Here is a 24,025-nt window from a genome sequence, read left to right on the forward strand (position 1 = left end):
GGGGGGATGATTAATCACATTGATTTCTGCAACATGACGGCTCGGTCAGTTCTAGAGGGAAATTCCTGAGCAAGCAGGCCCAGAATTCCATCGGCAATGCTCCAGGATTGACAGGAAAGTCTCCAGGAATGGAAGAATCACCTGCGCTGACAACAGCAACACAGAAGAGAAAGCTACAAGGCACAGGAGATGAGTCGTACAGGACTCAAAATTGTAACTCTGCCTCTCTCTCTCTCTCTCACCACAGCTTCTGCCAAACCTGCTGAGATTTCCCAGCAGTTTCCGTGTTTGTTTCGGATTTCCTGCGTATGCCGTATTTTGCTTTGATTTGAGGCAATTGAAAGGGTCGACTTTCTCCAAAATTAAAACAAAATAAAGCTATTGATTTTATTGTGTGGTTATGGAGACACTGAATTTGGGCTTGGATTGGGAAGGAATGACTGATTTGACAATCCAAGTTCATCGAACCCCTCTGCAGTGTGGAAGTAGGCCATTCGGCCTATTGGGTTCACACCAACCCTCTGAGGAGCATCCCACCCAGACCCACCCTATCCCTGTAACCCTGCATTCCCTGTTGCTAACCCACCCAGCCTGCACCTCCCAGGACACTATGGGGCGATTTCCCATGGCCAATCCACCCTAACCTGCACACCTTTGGACTGTGGGAGGAAACCGGAGCACCCGGAGGAAACTCACGCAGACACAGGGAGAACATGCAAACTCCACACAGTCAGTCGCCTGAGGCTGGAATCAAACCCAGCTCCCTGGCGCTGTGAGGCAGCAATGCTGACTACTACTGTGCCACCCAAAATCCCCCAAATCAGAGCAGATCGATGTTTGACAACTGGCACAGACACGATGGGCCAAAGGGCCACTTTCTGTGCTGTAAATGCTTTCTGACTCTGTCTTTCAGCAACCAGCCTGTTCATATCCACTCAGCATCTTCCAGGTTTCAACAAGATCACCTCGACACCCCAATGAGTACAAGGTCAAGCCTCTCCTCATAAGCTAATCCCTGAGGAACCAGTCAAGTGAACCTGCTCAGAATTGGTTTCAGAGCTGCACAATTTCCCGGAACAAAGAGAAGTGAACAGCCCTCCCTCAGATAACAATTCCATAAGCAGATCTTCAGGTCATTTCAGTCTGATGGTGATGCACTGGTAATGGCACTGAGCCACTGATTCAGCTTAATGTTCTATGGGACATTGGTTCAAATCCCACCAAGGGGGCTGCTGGAATTTAAATTTAATCCATAAATGCAGAGTTAAGTTCAATTAATAAATCTGCAATTAAAAGCTAACCCATTGTTCCAAATGCTTAGATCCGATGAAGAGTCAATAGACTCAAAACATTAATTCTGCTTTCTTCCCACAGATGCTGGCAGACCTGTTGAGTTTCGCCAGCAATTTCTGTTTCTATTTTGGATCTCCAGCACCCTCACTTCTCTCTTTTATTTATGATGTTGTAGAGCTCATCCGGGTTCGCTAATGAGGAAGGAAATCTGCTGCCCTTTTCTGGTCTGGCTTATACATGACTCCAGCCCTGCAGGAAATTGGTGGGGGGGGGTCACTTCATTGCCCCTGGAACACAGTCGTAGGCAATTGGGGATGAGCTACAAATGCTAGTCTTGTGAGCGCGTTCTTCTTGCTGACTGGAGATTGCCGTCTGTCCCAACAGGACATAGCCTCGAATCATAGAATCCCTACAGTGTGGAAGCAGGCCATTTGGCCCATTGAGTCCATACTAATCCTCCAAAGAGCATCCCACCCAGACCCATCCCAATACCCTACCCCTGTAACACTGCATTTTGCATGGCTAACCCACCTAACCTACAAATCCCTGGACACTATGGGCAATTTCCCATGGCCAATCCACCCTTACCTGCACACCTTTGGACTGTGGGAGGAAACCCACGTAGACCCAGGGAGAATGTGCAAACTCCACACAGACAGTCACCTGAGGGTGGAATCGAACCCGGGTCCCTCGTGTTGTGAGGCAGCATGGCTAACCACTGAACCACCGTACTGCCCCATCCCAACCCGGTCTGTCCATATTCCTGAAGAATTTGCCTCCTGCTTTACCAACCCTGTTTCCCCCACTCCACCCCAACACTCCCACCATTGGTGTCCAACCTGTCCATCCTCACTGCACCCACTTCCCTACACTTTTCATTTTCCAGCTGGATGATGAGCAGCATGGTAGCTGAGTGGTTAGCACTGCTGCCTTACAGTGCCAGGGATCCAGGTTCAATTCCACCCTGGGGCAACTGTGTGGAGTTTACACATTCTCCCTGTGCCTGCATGGGTTTCCTCCTACAGTCCAAAGATGTACAGGGTAGTTGGATTGATGAATGTAAATTGCCAATAGTGTGCAGGGTAGGTGGGTTAACCATGATTGAAAAAAGCCCCATGCAGGATTACAGTGGGCGCAGGTCTGGTCTTTGGAGGGTCAATGATGGGCTGAATGGCCTCTTTCTCCACAGTAGAGATTCTATTCTAATCCCACCTTCCAGCACTCAGCCTTAGAGCTATCTACACTATGGTGTTTCAAGTGCTTAACATCTAAATATCTTGAGGGTTCCTGTGTCCACTGTCAATTGGAAGATGCTCCACTTTCTAAGGGAGACATTGTTTAAAAATTAGGGGTCCATATTAAAACGGAGTAATACTTTTTCCTCTCAGAGTGAATCATGGGCTTGTGGAATTCTCCCTCCCTGAGTTTCTGGGGGGCTGGATCCCTCAAATAGGATAGGAACCTGAACTATTCTGGTGCACGGTCACCGGTAACACTGTCATAACCTGAGCAGGAATTTCCAAGTCTAATAGTCAATCCATTGTGCCAACAAGCTGCAATGTAAGTAGAAGCTGGCCAGAGAAAACTCTGAGAGAATGCTTACCTGCAGGGTCATTATGGGTTAGCAGTTGGATGTTGTTCTCATTGGCGAAGGCAGCAAGGTCAGGTGGTATTACACAGCAAGAGGCCAGGTTCACCTGTAAACTGCTAGGTCGTACCTGGGAGTAAAAATACCCAGGTTAGAACAGGGACAGCAGGTAGATGAAAACATTTACATTTGAGTTGCCTGATATAAACACAATACTGCAGATGCTTGAGATTGGAAAGAAAATTGGAAATTGCTGAAGAGGCTCAGCAGCGATACCTGTGGGGAGGGGAACAGAATGAACATTTTGAGTCAAATAAGACCTTTTCCATGAGAAATGTTACTCGGTTTCTCTCTCTCTCTCTCTCTGTGCCTATTAGGTATAAGTCCTGTCTCATTTCTCTCATATTTATCTGCTCCTCACTAATTTCCTTCACACCTTCCCTGTTGACATGGGGTCTGGATGGATTCGATACTTTTTGCTCCTGATAGGCACTTGGCAAGAGAGAATACTGTAGGTTTATTTGATTACAGTGTGTGTCAAACTGAATCTCAGTCCAGATCAACACAACATACACACTCACACACACACACACACACACACAGACACACACACACACAGACACACACACAGACGAAACACTCTGTACATACTTGCTGACACACACACACACTCACATACATATGCACACACACACATTTTCACGCACACTACACACACATACATATATGCATACAAACAGACATCCCTTATACGCACACAGGCTCACATACACATATACACATGCATGCACATACACACATACACAGACACACATGTACATACACTTGTGCACATACATGCCCACATAGACATGCAGGTGTACACTCAGGCACACATGCATGTTCACGCATGCATATACACACATGCATACATACGCACACACACATATATGTACATGCACACAAACACACACACATATGCATACATGCACACGCTCACACACACGCACACACATATGCACACACACACACACACACACACACATGCACACACACTCATGCACACGCACACACACATGCTCACATGCACACACACACAAACACACACACAAACGCACACACACATGCACACATGCTCACACGCACACACACACACACACGCACACAGACACAGACACACACACACGCACACAGACACAGACACACACACGCGCACACAGACACAGACACACACACGCGCACACACACAATGATTTTAGCCCGTTTTGGCTCTGAACCTGCCATTGTACCCGTAGAACAGTGAAGTCAGATCAGGGATTGAACTTATTGATGGCTCTGTCTGTGATTCTGTAATCCCTGTTGTTTACTGAAGGGACAGCTGCCGACAGTAATGTGACCACTATTTCTTTCGGCAATGTTGAGAGAGAGGTACAGATACTGGCTAAGGTGAATGACCAAGTTCATGGGATCTTTACTCAGCCAGAGGGGCCCTGGATTGCACATGTCTTCCAAAACCCAGCACGTCTGGCAGTGCAGCTCTCCCGCAGTGCTGCAGAGGGATGGACGGTCAAGAATTTGTGCTCTGGAGTGGTACTCGAGCCGAGCTCTGGCTGAGTCCTGTGTGCGATGGAATATATCCACCTGGGTAAGGAATTAGAGAGCTGCAAATGCAACAAGGCTTCAGGAGAATGGGGACAGAAGAGAAACGGGGTTGGGGTGGGCGGAGAACACACCTGAGTGTGCTGGCACAAAGCTTCCAACACTTCCTGGTCCAAGTCTGAAACTCCGATGGACGCAATCTTCTGCTCTTGGACCAAGTCCTCCAGTTCTTTCCAATAAGGCTTCAGGTCCTCCAGAGTTGGTCGGTGCCCTTCTGATAGGGCAGCAACTGCGAGGATTACAGAATCCAGCTGGCTGATTCCTAGCTCCAAACAGGCTGGAATTGAAAAGCGAAAAGGTCCTCTTTAATTGCACACTTCCTGAATTCAGAACGCCAGGCCAGTTGGGTCTTTAGTTGTCCAACCTAGGGATGATGGTGAAGGGAGGCCCCAAGTCTATGGGCAGGTACACATTGGTGGATGGTGAACACTACAGGTTAGGATCTACCAGGATTACATGTGGAAAGGTCAGGCACTGAGCAACTCTGGAGGAGGAGAACTCTGTAATTGAACCCAACTTGATACATTTAGAGGGAGATTTTCAAGGACTCATCGGTGACTGCACAACACAGGGTGATTCCCAAGGTGAGTGGCATCATATTCCTCTGCAATAGGAGCACCCAGCTGAGATTGTGCAGGAGGACACTCATAGATGCTAAAGCAGGAGCGAATGGATGCCATTGATGGCCCAATAAGCTGCAAGAACAGGGGAATTATTTACAACCTCCAGCAAGGATCTGGAAAGTGTGTTCATGGGCTCTCTTGGAGTCATAATGGCTCAGATGGAGGTCATTCAGCCTATCGAAGGTAACAGTCAATGGATGAGATAGGTTGCTGCTGTGGAAAGGGTGAGCTTTATGTCATACCCACGGCATTTCACAAGCAACGGACGACTTTTGCCATCACTGCATCCTCCTGTGCACAGCGCAATCCCGGAAATAGCAACACAATAAAGGGCCAGGGAAGCCTGTTTGTGGACGTGCTAAGACATGAATGCAGTGCAGGGGTAAAAGAGATTTCTGGGTTCACATCTAAATAGTGTGTCACTGCCACCTGCTATACAGGAGCAGGCAGATGGGGCTGTGGGTTAATACCTTGTTGTAAATGCACAGCAACAGCTGTAAAGTAGCACTCCCCCAGCACTGCATTGAAGAGGCAGGTTAAAACCTGCGCTCAACTCTGAAGGGAGGCCTGAAGATATATTGCTTTGACCATGTACTCTTTTATCAGCAACACCTCAAAGATGAATCCCAGGCATAATCCTGCAGATACTGGGAAACGCCAGCCTGATGTTTATAGAAATCTTAACTTCACAGTAACCTTGACACTGAGAGTCCCAGATTTATAAAGCAGATGGAGGACAAACACTCTCATGTGGGTCTGTCCACTGACAATCCCTTACTCACCTCTCGTCACAGCCTCTTTAACAAACATTGTGTCAGCTTTACAGATGAACAGTTTGGCTGTGGGAGAGAAAAAAATACAATGTGAGGAAGAAGAAGCAATCAAAGAAATCAGCTGCTAGGTCCCTCCCTATCTCCATCACCTCCTCCAGCCCCTACACCCCTCCCTATCTCTGTAATCTCCTCCAGCCCCTACACCCCTCCCTATCTCTGTAATCTCCTCCAGACCCTGCACCCCCTCCCTATCTCTGTAATCTCCTCCAGCCCCTACACCCCCTCCCTATCTCTGTCACCTCCTTCAACCCCTACACCCCCTCCCTATCTCTGTAACCTCCTCCAGTCCCTACACTCCTCCCTATCTCTGTTATCCTTCCAGGCCCTATACCCCTCCCTATCTCTGTAACCCCCTCCAACTGCCACACCCCTCCCTATCTCTGTTAACCCCTCCAGCCCCTACATCCCCTCCCTATCTCTGTAACCTCTTCCAGCCCCTACACCACTCCCTATCTCTGTAACCTCCTCCAACCCCCTACACCCCCTCCCTATCTCTGTAACCTCCTCCAACCCTCTGTGATCTCTCTCCTCTTGTAATGCCGGGTCTGGTAAGTGTCACTCAAATCCCATTGCTTCACGGTTGGTCGCCTGGGCCTTCGAGCTCTGGAATTCTCTCCCTTCTCCACTCCTCTTTGTTGGAGTCAGGAAAGTGGGCTGAAGCTCACGTAACATCAGCTTTGAGTTTATTGAATCGTGGAACAGGTCAGAAGGGTTAACTCATTAATTTGTCCCAATGTCCACACTTACTTGAAGCTGGTCCTTAAAATATGCTCCCCTTTTTGAATGCGCATTGCCCAATGGCAAAGTTTAACACTATTCCTGAGAAAGACTTTGGGACATTTCACAACGTTAAAGATGACACAGAAATGCAAGATGTTGTTGTGTTTCTTGCATCATGAAGTGAAATAAGATGCATTTGGAGAGAGTACGGGAATGGCATCTTTTAAATTTCGAGCAGAAACAGAAATTGCTGGAGAGATGTAGCAAGTCTGGGCAGCATCTGTGTCGAGAGAAAGCAGAGTTAACGTTTTGAGTCCAGTGATGCCTCTTCAGAACTGTTAGTAGCTGGGAAAGAAATGGTATTTACTTTGGCTTCAGTTTCAATAGCACTTTTTCCTAGTTATTAACAGATCTGAGAGAGAGATTAATTGGACCCGAAACATTGATTCTGAGTTTCTCTTGCAGTTCCTGTTTTTGTTTCATTTCTCCAGCATCCGCAGTTCTTTCTTTTAGTTTAAAGTCGGAAGTTAGCCACTGTCCCATCTCCTTCCTTCCTGGATGTGGCAATACGAGCACATTTATTATGGAATGATTTGTTCTCCTTGTGGAAATACTGATGTGGGGCCAAGGTTAGCACAGGAGTTGAAAACAGTGCAGTGCTACAACAGTGGAGCAAATGGTTTTTTTTTCCCAGACCTTAATGGTTAGCTGTAAACTTGTATAAATGAACCGGAAAATCTGTACCAACCTGAACCATTTACACACCAGCTAACTGAGAGGCTAGGGAATCATACAGCATGGAAACAGACCCTTCAGTCCAACCAGTCCATGCCAACTATATTCCCAAATTAAACTAGTGCCACCTTCCTGCACTTGGCCCATATCCCAAACCTTTCCTATTCATCAACTTATCCAAATGTCTTTTAAACATTGTAACTGTACCTATATCCACCACTTCCTCTGGCATTTCACTCCACACAGGAACCAATGTTGGTGTAAAAAAGTTGCCCCTCATGTCCTTTTAAAATCTTTCTCCTTTCACTTTAAAAAGTGTCCCCTAGAACTCCCCCACCCTAGGGAAAAGACCCTTGTCATTCACCTTATCTACACCACTCAATTATTTTATAAACCTCAATCAGGTCACCCATCAACATTCTACGGTCCAGTAAAAAATATCCCCAGTCTATTTTTATAATTCGAACCCTCCACTCCCAGCAACATCCTAGTAAATCTTTTCTGAGAGGTCTCCAGCTTGATAATATCCTTCCTATAGCAGGGTGACCAAAACTGGACACAGTCCTCCAGAGAACAGGTTGAGTTTGGAACAAGAGTAATCACTCATTCTGTGGCCTGATTCTGAAGGAGGCTGTTTGGTCCATCCTGTCCAGCCTAGCTTCCCGAAAGACCGATTCACCTAATCCCACTCACTGCCTTCTTCCTGTAATCCAGCATGTTCTCCCATTTCAGATGATCATTCAATTCCCTTTTTGAAATCATCAGTTGGACCAGCCTCCATCACACTGTCAGGCCACACGTTCCAGATCCTAACACCCACTCGCCATGTGAAAAAGTCTTTTCTTGAGTCTCACTAATTACTTTAAATCTGCAACCCCTCCTTCTCGATCCACAGGGACAGTTTCTCACTCTCTGCTCTGCCCAGGTCATTGTGGCTTAGAACATCTGGATCAAATTTCCTCTCAACTTTCTCTTCTCCAGGCAGAACTGACCCAGGTCCTCCAACCTATCCACATAGGTTAATGCTGAGAGGATGTTTCTCCTCATGGGAGAGTCTAGGACCAGTGGGCACAGTCTCAGAATAAAGGGGTGCCAATGTTTTAGCGGAGATCAGTAGCTTGGGTTGTGGTTGGAGTTGTTGGTTGGTTTGTCGAGCTGACTGGATTTCATGCAAACGTTTCATCTCCCTTCTAATTGACATCTTCAGTGCTGTTTCGTCTCAGCTGAAGCGCTGTTGTTCTGTTCTGTTCTGAATTTATATCATCTGGTCTGTCATGGTGGGTAGTTCTGATTCTGGTTTTGCCCCATAGTGGTATGTAGCTGGGGTGCCAATTTAAGACTGAGATGAGGAGCAATTTCATCTCTCAGAGGGTTGTGAGTCTTTGGAACTACTTGCCACAGAGAGCTGTAGGGGCAGAGTCCCTGTGTATATTTAAGGCTGAGATAGATAGATACTTGATCATTCGGGGAATCAGGGGAAAGGGCAGGAAAGTGGAAGTGAGGAATGTTGGGTCAGTCAGGATCTTATTGAAAGGCTGAATGGCCTACTTCTGTTTCCATTTCTTATGGATTTCCAGTGTCACTCCTCCTGAAGATACAGGGTTGATGCATTTAGCCTTTGCTCTGTGTCAATGGTTGGCTCAGTGGTTAGCACTGCTGCCTCACAGCACCAGGGACCCAGGTTCGATTCCACCCTCTGCTGACTGTCTGTGTGGAGTTTATACATTCTCCCCATGTCTGTGTGGGTTTCCTCCCACGGTCCAAAGGCGGATTGGCTGTGCTCAATTACCCATAGAGTTCGGGGATGTGTAGTTTAGGTGTGTTAGCCATGGGAAATGCAGGGAGGGGTCTGGGTGGGATGCTCTTCAGAGGGTTGGTGTAGACTTGTTGGGCTGATTGGCCTGCATCTACACTGTGGGGATTCTATAAAGAATACGTGACTAGAAAAATAACCATTGGTGTCTCTCCCTGAGAAAGTACCTACCTGATATTCGGATATCCTCTCTCTCATTAGGGTCAATCCTCTCTGTGGGCTGAATAAGATTACAGACAAGGTGTTTGGGTAACCCCTGGTAGAATTGGTCAGGAGAAAGACAGAGGAGATAAAAAAAGAAGCAGTGTTAATAATTGAACCGATGGTAAACAGAATAAGCCAAATAAATAAAGAAATCTAAAAGTTTCAGCCTTTGAACTCCTATCTTCCCATTACTGGAAGTTAGTGAGATAAGAAAGACAGGAAACAAAGCTTTGGAATAAACAGAGATAACAAGGTTCGGGCCTAGACCCTTCTTCAGAAACGTCAGCCTTCCTGCTCCTATGATGCTGCTTGGCCTGCTGTGTTCATCCAGCTCTACACCTTGTTATCTCAGATTCTCCAGCATCGGCAGTTCCTACTATCTCTGGAATAAACAGGCCTTTTTGTGAGTGGCAGGCTGCGAATAGTATGGTACTGGTTGGTTGGATACAGCAAGAATGGCAGATGCTGGATTGTCAGAGTCGATACCGTATGGGGCTGGAGGAACACAGCAGGTCAGGCAGCATCTCTGATGCAGGAAAGTCGACTTTTCGGGTTGGAACCCTTCATCAGGAATGGGGAGTGGGAAGGGAGCTCAGAAATAAATAGAGGGAGGGGTATGGGGCTGGGGGAAGGTAGGTGGGGTGGTAATAGGTGGATGCAGGTAGGGGGTTGTGGAGGTTGGTCAATGGGGAGGGTGGGGCGGATACGTGAGAAGGAAGATGGACAGGTTGTGTAGGTCAAGGAGGCGGAGATGAGAGGGAGGGCTGGACATGTGATGAGGCCGGGGTGGAGAGATTTTGAAGCTGGTGAATTCTATGTTGAGGCCATTGGGCTGTAAGCTCCTGAGGCAGAATATATGGCGTTGTTCCTCCAATTTTCGTGCAGCCTCATTGTGACATTGGAGGAGGCCCAGGATGGAAATGTCACTAAGTGAGTGGGAGGGGTTGAAATGGCTGGCAACAGGAAGGTGGTGTTGTTTGGAACATAGATGGTCCACAAATGGGTCACCGAGTCTGCGCTCTGGAGACCACATCGGGAGCAATGGAGGCAGAAGACCAGGTTGGAGGATGTACAGGTGAATCCCTGTCAGATACAGAATAATTGTTTGGGGCCTTGGACGGAGATGAAGGGCAGAAGGAAGACTGGATTGTGATGGCAGAGTGTGGGTTCAGTTCCCGCATAGGCTGAGATTACCGTGAGGGTCCTGGCTTCTCTACCTCACCCTCTTCCCAAGAGTGTGGTGAACCCCTAGACTAAACAATTGCTCCTCTCCAATGAGGGAATGGGACTATGGTGACTTTAGCGCAGGGCCCAGTGCTCAGATGCCAGCTATTCACCGGGTTTATTGGTGATTGAGATGAGGGAGCCAAAGAAAGTACCTCTGAGTTTGCAGACAACATTAGGCTGGGTGGGACAGTGAGCTGTGGGGTCGGTCTGACCTTAGTTTAGAGATAAAAATGTACACGAGAAACAGTCAATGACGCGGAAGGGGGTGTGTACGAGCAACAGGAGTGAAAGCCAAATACCGCGGGTGCTGGAAACATGCCTCTGGTCATTTACAAAGTCTCAGCCAATTAAAGGCCAGGGAGCAAGTCCACCATCCAATCAGGGATGTTATGTAACAAGCCTGTTATGCCAAACAATATGATCATGGTTGATCATCCAACTCAGTTCCCAGTTCGTGCTTTCTCCCTTTGATCCCTTTAGCCCCAGGAAGGATATCTAACTCCTTCTTGAAAACATTCAATATTTTGGCCTCAACCAGTTTCTGTGGCAGAGAATTCCACAGGTTCCCCGCCCTCTGGGTGAAGACATTTCTCCGAATCTCAGCCCTAAATGGCCTACACCTTCTCCTTAGACTGTGACTCCCTGGTTCTGGTCTCTCTGGTCATCGGGAACATCCTTCCTGTGTTTTACCCTGTTTATTTCCAGTTGGAATTTTACAGGTTTCTACAAGATTCCACACTGCCCCCAGTCTTCTGATCTACAGTGAATATAATCCGAACTGATCCAGTCTATTTTCATCTGTCAGTCCTGCCATCCCAGGAATCAGTCTGAGAAACCTTCGCTGCACTCCCTCCACAGCCAGAGCGTCCTTCCGCAGATAGGGAGATCCAAGTGATGACGAACTCTTAAGGTACAAGGCCAAAATGAGTAGTGATGGGAAAAGCAAGGGGGAAAAGGTTATTAGTATGGCGCACTGACCTCTACATCGCCGAGGCCGGACGCCAACTCTCCGACACCTCCTCCTACCGCCCCCTTGATCATGACCCCACCCCTGAGCACCAAACCATCATCTCGCAAACCATCCACAACCTCATCACCTCAGGTGACCTCCCACCCACGGCCTCCAACCTCATCGTCCCCCAACCTCGCACTGCCCGCTTCTATCTCCTTCCCAAAATCCACAAACCTGAATGCCCTGGTCGACCCATTGTCTCCGCCTGCTCCTGCCCCACCGAACTGATCTCCAACTATCTAGACTCCATTTTCTCCCCCTTGGTCCAGGAACTCCCTACCTATGTCCGTGACACCACCCACGCCCTTCACCTCCTCCAGAACTTCCAATTCCCCGGTCCCCAACACCTCATCTTTACCATGGACGTCCAGTCCCTCTACACCTGCATTCCCCATGCAGATGGCCTCAAGGCCCTCCGCTTCTTCCTGTCCCGCAGGCCCGACCAGTCCCCCTCCACTGATACCCTCATCCGCTTACCCGAACTCGTCCTAACACTCAACAACTTCTCTTTCAATTCCTCCCACTTCCTACAGACAAAGGGGGTAGCCATGGGTACCCGCATGGGCCCAAGCTACGCCTGCCTCTTTGTAGGTTACGTGGAACAATCCCTCTTCCGTACCTACACCGGCCCTAAACCCCACCTCTTCCTCCGTTACATTGATGACTGTATCGGCGCTGCCTCGTGCTCCCACGAGGAGCTCGAACAGTTCATACACTTCACTAACACCTTCCACCCCAACCTTAAGTTTACCTGGACCATCTCTAACACCTCTCTCCCCTTCCTGGACCTCTCTGTCTCCATATCGGGCAACCACCTAGAAACCGATATTCATTTCAAGCCCACCGACTCCCACGGCTACCTAGAATACTCCTCCTCCCACCCACCTTCCTGCAAAAATGCTATCCCCTATTCCCAATTCCTTCGCCTCCGCCGCATCTGCTCCCAGGATGAGGCATTCCACTCCCGTACATCTCAGTTGTCCTCGTTTTTCAAGGACCGTAACTTCCCCTCCTCGGTGGTCGAGAACGCCCTCAACCGTGTCTCCCACATCTCCCGCACCTCATCCCTCACACCCCGTCCACGCAATAAAAACCAAAAAAGAATCCCCCTCGTCCTCACGTACCACCCCACCAACCTCCGGATCCAACGCATCATCCTCCGACACTTCCGCCATCTGCAATCCGACCCCACCACCAAAGACATCTTTCCCTCCCCACCCTTATCTGCTTTCCGGAGGGACAACTCTCTCCGTGACTCCCTTGTCCGCTCCACACTCCCCTCCAGCTCCACCACACCCGGCACTTTTCCCTGCAACCGCAGGAAGTGCTACACCTGCCCCCATACCTCCTCCTTCACCCCCATCCCAGGCCCCAAGAAGACTTTCCACATCAAGCAGATGTTCACCTGCAGATCTGCCAATGTGGTATACTGCATCCGCTGTACCCGGTGTGGCTTCCTCTACATCGGGGAAACCAAGCGGAGACTCGGGGACCGCTTTGCAGAACACCTACGCTCGGTTCGCAACAAACAACTGCACCTCCCAGTCGCGAACCATTTCAACTCCCCCTCCCATTCCTCAGACGACATGTCCATCCTGGGCCTCCTGCAGTGCCACAACGATGCCACCCGAAGGTTGCAGGAACAGCAACTCATATTCCGCTTGGGAACCCTGCAGCCCAATGGTATCAATGTGGATTTCACAAGTTTCAAAATCTCCCCTCCCCCTACCGCATCCCAAAACCAGTCCAGCTCGTCCCTGCCTCCCTAACCTGTTCTTCCTCCCACCTATCCCCTCCTCCCACCTCAAGCCGCACCTCCATCTCCTACCGACCAACCTCATCCCGCCCCCTTGACCTGTCCGTCCTCCCTGGACTGACCTATCCCCTTCCTAACTCCCTACCTACACTCACCTTTCCTGGCTCCATCCCCGCCTCTTCGACCTGTTTGTTTCCTCTCCACCTATCCTCTCCTCTATCCCTCTTCTATCCGCCTCCCACTCTCTCCCTATTTATTTCAAAACCCCCTTCCCCTCCCCCTTTTCTGATGAAGGGTCTAGGCCCGAAACGTCAGTCTCTCTGCTCCTATGATGCTGCTTGGCCTGCTGTGTTCATCCAGCCCTGCACCTTGTTGTGTCGGGGAAAAGGTTATGTCTGGATGAGGTGTGAATGGCAGGATCCTGACTAGCTGCTAAGTGAACAAAGAATAAAGGAAATTAAAGACCAAAGGCAGTTAGGGATGAATGTTGGCCTTGCCAAGGATGAACCATCCTAATGAGGACCAATAAACAATAGGCAATGAGACTAAAGTGGAGATAGTGATTATGGTGCTGTAAAGTGCTGGGGTGCAGCGGTTTCTGGTGAGTTTACATTGATCTTCATTGGAACACAGCACCAGAACAGGTCACTGTAGTACTGAGAGGACCCTGAGACATACAGCAGCCAAAAGTGAAGACTTACCCGGCCTTCCGTTTGATCAGAATTGAACTTTGAACCCCACTCAAACAAAGCAGCTTTGAGGCAATCCAGAGCCTGGAAAGAAATCAGAGGGGTTTGATAGCAACGGGTTTTTATTAAATTGAAAGGTGGAAGAGGTGGGTCAGTGGAGTAACGCATCAACTTGCATTTATATAGCGTGTTTAATGTCCCAGGAGCCATTGTCATGCACAATTGGTTGTGGATACCCTTAGCAAATTATGGGGACATGTAATCAGAATCTTGGTCCAAAGTGCAGGAGCACATTTAAGTGGGAGAAAGAGATAGAGTGAATTAGGAAGTGGAGTCCTGATCTCTGATCAATAACATAAGCCCGGTATGATAGACTGAGGGATATAATTCCATGATGAGCTTTGGACCATTCTGCTAATCTTGGTTCCATCTCACTGTGTGTCAACGTGCCATTCAACAGCACTAATCTCTTAAAGTATAATGACACACTCAGCGCACAGGAGGATCCCGCGGCACAATGGTAGTGTCCCTACCTCAGAGCCAGGAGGCCAGGATACAAGTCCCGCCTGCGGTGTGTAATAACGTCACTGAGCAGATGGATTAGGATATATCTATGCTGCACACACAGACATTTATTGATTTTGTTTTCCCTGAAGGAGACTTGCCTTCTTCTCTCATTCAGTATTCTGGTCAAAAACAGGTTTGACATTTTGTAAGGGTCTAGGCCCGAAACATCAGCTTTCCCGCTCCCCTGATGCTGCTTGGCCTGCTGAGTTCATCCAGCTCTACACCTTGTTATCCCAGATTCTCCAGCATCGGCAGTTCCTACTATCTTTGACATTTTGTAACGTCCCCACACAGGGCAAGGGTCTGAATCCACTGCAGCTAGAACCCTGTGATCTACACGGACCCACTAGCCATAGAAATGATACAGCACAGAAGGGGGCCATTTGCCCCATCTTGTCCATGCCGACCCAACCACCTGACCCTCCAGGACATCCCAGCAGGTGAGGCATTCATCTTTCAATCTGGTGACAGGGAGAGCGATGGTAGAAGCTCTTTGATGTGACTAGGAATCTCTGCCACTCTTGCTGACCGCCGTTAACATGCGTTGGACAGAAATAACAAGCTGACCCTCCCCTTTGGCCAATGATATGAACACATTTGTTCTTGACCAAGGTGGAGCTTGAACTGGGAAGCTGCCGGCTTACAAAGCAAGGACACTGCCCACTGTCTCTCACTGGGGAAGCTTACTCAACTGGGGTATGGGTGAGAATGCCCTACCTCTGACCGGGTTTAAGATGCTGAACTTATTTTTTTACCCCCTGTCTAAGAATTGGCAGGTGTGTCTGCGTTCAGTTGTGGAAGGAAACTCTCAGGATGACAAGGTACCTGTCCACACTTGTTCACATACTGAAGATTAGACTTGTGGATTTACAGGACCAAACAAGCAACTGAAGAAAGGGGCCCCATTTTATTGGCAGTAGTTCAAGGTCCTGACTACCTTCTTGCTTCTAAATCAACACAGCATCTTCAATATTCGCCCATCCTTTTCCAGAACATGGGGCGTGCGTTTCCCTGGAAAGCTCAGAACTTATCGTCAATCTTTTCTGATTGAGTGCTTTGCAAGGCCACTCTTAAAAATTCATTCCTGGGATATGAGCTGCACTGGATGGGTCGGCATTTATTGTCCATCCCTAATTACCCCTTGAGAAAGTAGTGCTGAGCTAATTTCTTCACCAACTGTAGCCCTTGGGGTGGTGAGCACCCACCATGCCCTTAGGGAGGGAGTTCCAGGATTTTGACCCAGACACACTGAAGGAACAGCGATATATTTCCAAGTCAGGATGGTGAGTGGCTTAGAGGGGAACTTGCAGGGTGTGGTGTTCCCATGTATCTGCTATCCTTGTCCTTCTGAATGGTAGAGGTAGGTGGGATTTGGAACATCTAAACAGCCCTGGTGAAATATGAAATAACTCTACACAGGCTGGTATCCCATTACCCATTCACCCTTTATTTACATATGAACAGTTCTTGACTACAGTACTGCCACATACAGAGTGTCAATATCCCTGATCCTCAACCTTTTTAAATCAGCCAGAGCTCCCTGATAGGACCAGGTTAACCGCTCCAATCAGGGAGCTCATATTCTACGAGGTCCAGCTGGCTAAGCCTCATTACAAACACTACAAAGTACTTTGAGGGTCATGTCCAACCAACCACATTGGTGTGGAGTAACATCTAGTCCAGACCAGGCACGGATTGCACATTTCTATGTTAGTACAAATTAATAAGCATATCTTTTCCACAACAATCTGGGAGCCTCATGCTCACTTTTAATAGAAAACATGTTTATCTTCTACATTCATTTCAAACTGAGTTAAAATCCTTAACCTACTGCACAGTGGGATTTGAAATTGCATTCTCTTGCCAGTTATTCCAGGATTATACACCCGGCCATTGTAAATGTGTTTTCTCTCTATTGAATTTACTGAATATCTTTACAACATAACGATGTGCTCTGCAATTACCATGCGGTCATCTCTGAAACAGAAACAATGTAATATCAAAGACATAACTAAAACTACCCCTCTAGAAGTTACTGCAATCAACATCTGGTCAAAAATTGCCTTAGTGCCTTAGTCAGTAGCACCTGGAGGCAGAATGGAATTGAACATCCTGAATGTACAAATCTACTCAAGGAAACTTTTGTTCAAATCTAAAGTGGAAAAATTCTCCTAGCTGGGTAATTGTAGCAATAAATACTTGTATTGATTATAGGCCACTGATGTCAATTTTCTATGGTCAGAGATATTGCAAAAGTATCGCTCTTAATGTTTGTCATTTTTGGGTCTTTTGTTGACCCATTTTCTCTCCCATTGTAAATTTGTAAACTCAGTACAGTGTGTAAGTTAGGATGGGACAGTGGTAGTGTGACAATGATGGGGATAAAAGGTTAAAACCCGCCAAAGCCCCAACAGACCACAAGGCTGTTCTCTCATTAGAGAAAACGATTCGTTGGGATGGTTTAACCTGAGGGTCACCACACCTCAGGTGAAGGGAGAGGTTGAGAAGGAAAGTCTTTCATGGTAACCTCAGCCAGTGTGGGAATCGAACCCGTGCTGTCAGTAATCAGCATCGCTACTTTGCAAGCAATTGTCTGAAAGACTGCCCTCGTGGTGCCATGGTAGTGTCCCTTTCTCTGAAACAGAAGGCCAACATTAAAGCCCCAGCTGCTTCAGAGGTGTGTCACAGCGTGATGATGACAAATATCTAAAACACAAGAGTTCAGCTTTTTGCTGTTCTTTCCATTGTGGCTTGTTTATCTCACTCTTTCCCTCAACTCGAGGAGAGTCAAATTTCACATAATGACCTCCCTCCCCTCCCAATCAAAAGCATCAACGACAAAACATCTATATTGATCTGTGTCTCTCACTGTTATCGTCAATGCTGCTCACAATATTGGCTGGAAGTAGATGGTAAATACATCAATGAAGACTCTCACAAATTATTCCTTTGGTCTCCACTACTCCCACACTCATGGGTTCAATACTTCCCAAGTCTCCTCCTGCTATTTTGAGGCTTCGAAACTGTTAGGGAGAGCTTTGGGAGCCATGGTCTGTCAAAGTAAGATCATGGTTGTTTTAACCTGGACTGCCATTATTGCCTTCACCCTCGTGACTCCAACATTATAGCTCGAGAGCCCATTGGGGCTCCCAACACCCCCATTTGCCTCCACTCCCACCCACGTTTCCCATTCCTACCCATCATTCCCACTCTGACCTCTCATCATTCCCACTCGCAAACCCACATACTCCATGCTTCCCACTCCCTCTCCCAGTCCCACCCACCATTTCCACTCCCACCCACTCACAAACCCCCACACTAATCCCATCCACCATTCCCACTCCTACCAACAATAACCACTCTCGACCCAACTCCCCATGCCCTCCCACTCCGACTCCCATCCACTATTCCTACTCCCAACCTCACTCCCACTCCCCTCCCCCAGGTCTCTTGATCCAGAGGTAGGAACACTACTGCTGCGCTACAAGAGCCCTCAAAAAAAACAGCGACATGGAAACACCCTTGCCATAGAGTTGACCAGTGATACAGGTGGTGGACACTCGCTTACTACCACTGGGAGTCATTGACTTGAATGACACAAATACCACCCAGGTGGATAGAGTTGTTAAGAAGGCGTATGGTGTGTTAGCTTTCATTAATAGAGGGATTGAGTTCAAGAGCCGTGAAGTTATGCTCCAGCTATACAAAACCCTGGTTCGGCCACATCTGGAGTATTGTGTCCGTTCTGGTCGCCTCATTACAGGAAAGATGTGGATGCGTTGGAAAAGGTGCAGAAGAGATTTACCAGGATGTTGCCTGGAATGGAGGGAAGGTCTTAGGAGGAAAAGTTGAGACAGCTAGGGCTTTTCTCTTTAGAATGACAAAGGATGAGAGGTGACTTGATAGAGGTGTACAAAATGATCAGAGGTATAGATAGAGTGGACAGCCAGAGACTTTGCCTAGGGTGGAGGTAGCTATTACGAGGGGGCATAGTTTTAAAGTGAGTGGAGGTAGATATAGGGGAGATGTCAGAGGTAGGTTCTTTACTCAGAGAGTGGTAGGGGCGTGGAACGCATTGCCAGAGAGGGTAATGGAGTCGGCCTCATTAGGGGCATTTAAGCGGCTATTAGATAGGCATATGGATGATAGTATAAGGTAGGGGTGGAAGTTAGATAGACCTTAGGTTTAGGGTAAAAGTTCGGCACAACATCATGGGCCGAAGGGCCTGTACTGTGCCGTACTGTTCTATGTTCTATGTTCTATACGTTTTAGGGCAATCCAGGACATGTAGGAGAAAGGACGCTCTGATAAGGTTCGATAAAAGAGGCTTGTGTGGATCATAATGTGGATCAAATCCAGTTGGCTCAACTGGTCCACATTGATTTATATCAATGCTACAGTGTCCTTGAAAAGAGGGCAGTTTTGGAATACAATGGTGCTTTCACCCACTTTTGGTTTATTCAATCACGGGGTGACAGCGTCGCTGGCTAGACCAGCATTTCATAGAATCATAGAATCCCTACAGTGTGGAAACAGGCCCTTCGGCCCAACAAGTCCATACCAACCCTCAGAGCATCCCACCCAGACCCATCTCCCTTTAACCCACCTAATCTACACATCCCTGAACACTACGGGCAATTTAGCATGGCCAATCCACCTAACCTGCACATCTTTGGATGGTGGGAGGAAACTGGAGCACCCAGAGGAAACCCACGCAGACACGGGGAGAATGTGCAAATTCTACACAGACACCCGAGGCTGAAATCGAACCCGCTGTGAGGCAGCAGTGCTAACCACTGAGCGGCCACAAAAAATTTATTGCCCATCCCTAATTGCGCAGAAGGCAGTTAAGAGTCAGCCACATTGCTGCTCACAAAGGGGAAGCCTTTCAAGAAAGAATTTGCATTTATGTAGGCCAGACCAGGTAAGGATGGCAGTTTCCTTCCCTAAATGACATTAGTAAACCGGTTGCATTTTTCCTGATAACTGAGAATGGATTCACAGTTGTCATTAGATCTATAAATTGAGATGTTTTCTTCATTGAATTCAGATTCCACTAAGTGCCATGGCAGATTTTGAACTGGTCCCCAGAACATTGCCTGGGCCTCTGGATTAACAGTCCAGTAATAATACCAGTAGGCCATTGTCTCCCCTCAATTCATTTACACCCTTCTCGAACATTAGCCAGAAGAGTTGACACAGATAAATACACAGAGACAAGGCGTAGAACTGGATGAACACAGCAGGCCAAGCAGCATCATAGGAGCAGGAAGGCTGACGTTTCAGGCCTAGACCCTTCTTCAGAAATGGGGGAGGGGAAGGGGGTTCTGAAATAAATAGGGAGAGAGGTGGAGGCGGATAGAAGATGGATAGAGGAGAAGATAGGTGGAGAGGAGACAGACAGGTCAGAGAGGTGGGGATGGAGCCAGTAAAGATGAGTGTAGGTGGGGAGTTAGGGAGGAGACAGGTCAGTCCAGGGAGGATGGACAGGTCAAGGGGGCAGGATGAGGCTAGTAGGTAGGAAATGGGGGTGGGGCTTGGGGTGGGAGGAGGGGATAGGTGGGAGGAAGGACAAGTTAGGGAGGCGGGGACGAGCTGGGCTGGTTTTGGGATGCGGTAGGGGGAGGGGAGATTTTGAAGCTTGTGAAATCAACATTTATACCATTGGGCTGCAGGGTTCCCAAGCGGAATATGAATTGCTGTTCCTGCAACCTTCGGGTGGCATTGTTGTGGCACTGCAGGAGGCCCAGGATGGACATGTCGTCTGAGGAATGGGAGGGGGAGTTGAAATGGTTTGCGACTGGGAGGTGCAGTTGTTTAGTGCGAACCGAGCGTAGGTGTTCTGCAAAGCGGTCCCCAAGCCTCCGCTTGGTTTCCCCGATGTAGAGGAGGCCACAACGGGAACAGCGGATGCAGTATACCACATTAGCAGATGTGCAGGTAAACATCTGCTTGATGTGGAAAGTCTTCTTGGGGCCTGGGATGGGGGTGAGGGAGGAGGTATGGGGGCATGTGTAGCACTTCCTGCGGTTGCAGGGAAAAGTGCCAGGTGTGGTGGGGCTGGAGGGGAGTCTGGAGCGAACAAAGGAGTCATGGAGAGAGTGGTCCCTCCGGAAAGCAGATAAGGGTGGGGACGGAAAAATGTCTTTGGTGGTGGAGTCAGATTGCAGATGGCAGAAGTGTCAGAGGATGATGCGTTGGATCCGGAGGTTGGTGGGGTGGTATGTGAGGACGAGGGGGATTCTTTTTTGGTTCTTATTGCGTGGACGGGGTGTGAGGGATAAGTTGCGGGAAATGTGGGAGACACGGTTGAGGGCATTCTCGACCACTGACAGGGGGAAGTTGCGGTCCTTGAAAAACGAGGACATCTGAGATGTACAGGAGTGGAATGCCTTATCCTGGGAGCAGATGCGATGGAGGCGAAGGAATTGGGAATAGTGGATGGCATTTTTGCAGGAAGGTGGATGGGAGGAGGAGTATTCTAGGTAGCTGTGGGAGTAGGTGGGCTTGAAATGGATATCGGTTTCTAGGTGGTTGCCCGATATGGAGACAGAGAGGTCCAGGAAGGAGAGAGAGGTATTAGAGATGGTCCAGGTGAACTTAAGGTTGGGGTGGAAGGTGTTGGTGAAGTGGATGAACTGTTCGAGCTCCTCGTGGGAGCACGAGGCGGCGCCGATACAGTCATCAATGTAACGGAGGAAGAGGTGGGGTCTAGGGCCAGTGTAGGTACGGAAGAGGGATTGTTCCACGTAACCTACAGAGAGGCAGGCATAGCTTGGGCCCATGTGGGTACCCATGGCTACCCCCTTTGTCTGTAGGAAGTGGGAGGAATTGAAAGAGAAGTTGTTGAGGGTGAGGACGAGTTCAGCTAAGCGGATGAGGGTATCAGTGGAGGGGGACTGGTCGGGCCTGTGAGACAGGAAGAAGCGGAGGGCCTTAAGGCCATCTGCATGGGGAATGCAGGTGTCGAGGGACTGGACGTCCATGGTAAAGATGAGGTGTTGGGGACTGGAGAATTGGAAGTTCTGGAGGAGGTGGAGGGTGTGGGTGGTGTCACGGACGTAGGTGGGGAGTTCCTGGACCAAGGGGGAGAAAATGGAGTCCAGATAGTTGGAGATAAGTTCGGTGGGGCTGGAGCAGGCGGAGACAATGGGTCCACCAGGGCATTCAGGTTTGTGGATTTTGGGAAGGAGATAGAAGCGGGCGGTGTGGGGTTGGGGAACGATGAGGTTAGAGGCCGTGGGTGGGAGGTCACCTGAGGTGATGAGGTTGTGGATGGTTTGGGAGATGATGGTTTCGTGCTCGGGAGGGACCACTCTCTCCATGACTCCCTTGTGCGCTCCACACTCCCCTCCAGCCCCACCACACCCGGCACTTTTCCCTGCAACCGCAGGAAGTTCTCCACCTGCCCCTACACCTCCCCCCTCACCCCCAACCCAGGCCCCAAGAAGACTTTCCACATCAAGCAGATGTTCACCTGCACATCTGCTAATGTGGTATACTGCATCCGCTGTACCCGTTGTGGCCTCCTCTACATCGGGGAAACCAAGCGGAGGCTTGGGGATCGCTTTGCAGAACACCTACACTCGGTTCGCAATAAACAACTGCACCTCCCAGTCGCAAACCATTTCAACTCTCCCTCCCACCCCTCAAACGACATGTCCATCCTGGGCCTCCTGCAGTGCCACAATGATGCCACCCGAAGGTTGCAGGAACAGCAACTCATATTCCGCTTGGGAACCCTGCAGCCCAATGGTATAAATGTTGATTTCACAAGCTTCAAAATCTCCCCTCCTCCTACCGCATCCCAAAACCAGCCCAGCTCGTCCCCGCCTCCCTAACCTGTCCTTCCTCCCACCTATCCCCTCCTCCCACCTCAAGCCCCACTCCCATCTCCTACCTACTAACCTCATCCCGCCCCCTTGACCTGTCCGTCCTCCCTGGACTGACCTATCTCCTCCCTACCTCCCCACCTACACTCACCTTTACTGGCTCCATCCCCGCCTCTCTGACCTGTCTGTCTCCTCTCCACCTATCTTCTCCTCTATCCATCTTCTATCCGCCTCCCCCTCTCTCCCTATTTATTTCAGGACCCCTTCCCCTCCCCCATTTTTGAAGAAGGGTCTAGGCCTGAAATATCAGCCTTCCTGCTCCTATGATGCTGCTTGGCCTGCTGTGTTCATTCAGCTTTACGCCCTGTTGTCTCGGATTCTCCAGCATCTGCAGTTCCTACTATCTCTATCACAGATAAATACACTACCTCTTGAGCCGTTGATATTGGACGTTTCTTCATTGATCCACACCATCTCACCGCATTACCTATGTATACGCTAATGGTTTTCACCTCCTTGAGATTAAAGATTTCCCTCTTCAGTTCAGTCATGTTTGCCGGCAAGGTATGCTTTCGGAAAGTCTTGGAGTTGTGGGTTCTTATCTGAGTGAATTCAGCTGTGTTGACTCAAACAGAGTTCCTCAAACACTAACTGAGTCACCAGTAATTCTTCTACACTAATTGGTTTGTAAACAGGGAATTCCTGCCCTCAGACGTCACTAAGACACACCCAATGAGGAGAAATACGAAACAAGAGCCAGTCAGAAGAAAGCACTTAGTTTAAGGATTGAACAGTCAGCTCCAGTGGGTAGGGTTCGCATTTTTGGCACTCAGTCAAAGAACTAAAAGTGCAACTGATCGCCAACATTATTGTGGGTGGGAGATCTGTCTGTTGAAACTGGGTGCTCACTCAGTACTGGGCTCCTAGTGAATGAGCTAACCGTGACGGCGCAGAATTCCTGCCTTTTCATCTGCGGCTGGAGAAGTGCTGAGTCACTGTTATTGTCATGGGTCAATGAACTAGCCATGACAGTGCAGAATCGCTGCCTTTTCATCCACGGCCAGAGAAGTGTTGAGTCACTGTTAGTGTTACGGGTCAATGAACTAGCCATGACAGTGCAGAATCGCTGCCTTTTCATCCGCGGCCAGAGAAGTGCAGAGTCACTGTTAGTGTTATGGGTCAATGAACTAGCTATGAAGGTGCGGAATCGCTGCCTTTTCATCCACGGCCGGAGAAGTGCTGAGTCACTGCATTTCCCATGACTAACCCACTCACCCAGTCTGTGCATCCCTGTACACTATGGGCAATTTAGCATGGCCAATCCACTCTAACCTGCACATCTTTGGACTGTGGGAGGAAACCCATGCAGACACGGGGAGAATATGCAAACTCCACACAGACAGTCGCCCGAGGGTGGAACTGAACCTGAGCAGTGGCTCAGTGCAGAATGTGATGGCAGCCAGTGACCAGGCCCTGTGAAGACCTACTGTGTTGG

At 48.8% G+C, this 24,025-nt stretch overlaps 1 protein-coding gene across 4 annotated transcripts in view; it reads right to left on the reverse strand.

Annotated features, from left to right (window-relative positions):
* LOC109920402 (glutamate--cysteine ligase regulatory subunit-like) overlaps window positions 1-23,178 on the reverse strand; it is a 25,763-nt gene extending 2,585 nt beyond the window's left edge. For 2 of the 4 annotated variants that reach the window (XM_048617981.1, XM_048617980.1), the window contains exons 1-6: window positions 22,959-23,178; window positions 14,144-14,215; window positions 9,415-9,499; window positions 5,925-5,981; window positions 4,594-4,796; window positions 2,897-3,011 (exon numbers count right to left, since the gene is read on the reverse strand). In XM_048617981.1, coding sequence (XP_048473938.1) covers window positions 2,897-3,011; window positions 4,594-4,796; window positions 5,925-5,981; window positions 9,415-9,499; window positions 14,144-14,215; window positions 22,959-23,081 — 655 coding nt within the window. In that variant the 5' untranslated portion in view covers window positions 23,082-23,178. The remainder of the gene's footprint in view (window positions 1-2,896; window positions 3,012-4,593; window positions 4,797-5,924; window positions 5,982-9,414; window positions 9,500-14,143; window positions 14,216-22,958) is intronic. The other 2 variants (XM_048617984.1, XM_048617982.1) reach the window with 1 other exon arrangement.
* Window positions 23,179-24,025: the final 847 nt, after the last annotated feature.

This window comes from Rhincodon typus, chromosome 38, assembly GCF_021869965.1.
Source record: "Rhincodon typus isolate 14 chromosome 38, sRhiTyp1.1, whole genome shotgun sequence".
Classification (NCBI taxonomy): domain Eukaryota; kingdom Metazoa; phylum Chordata; class Chondrichthyes; order Orectolobiformes; family Rhincodontidae; genus Rhincodon; species Rhincodon typus.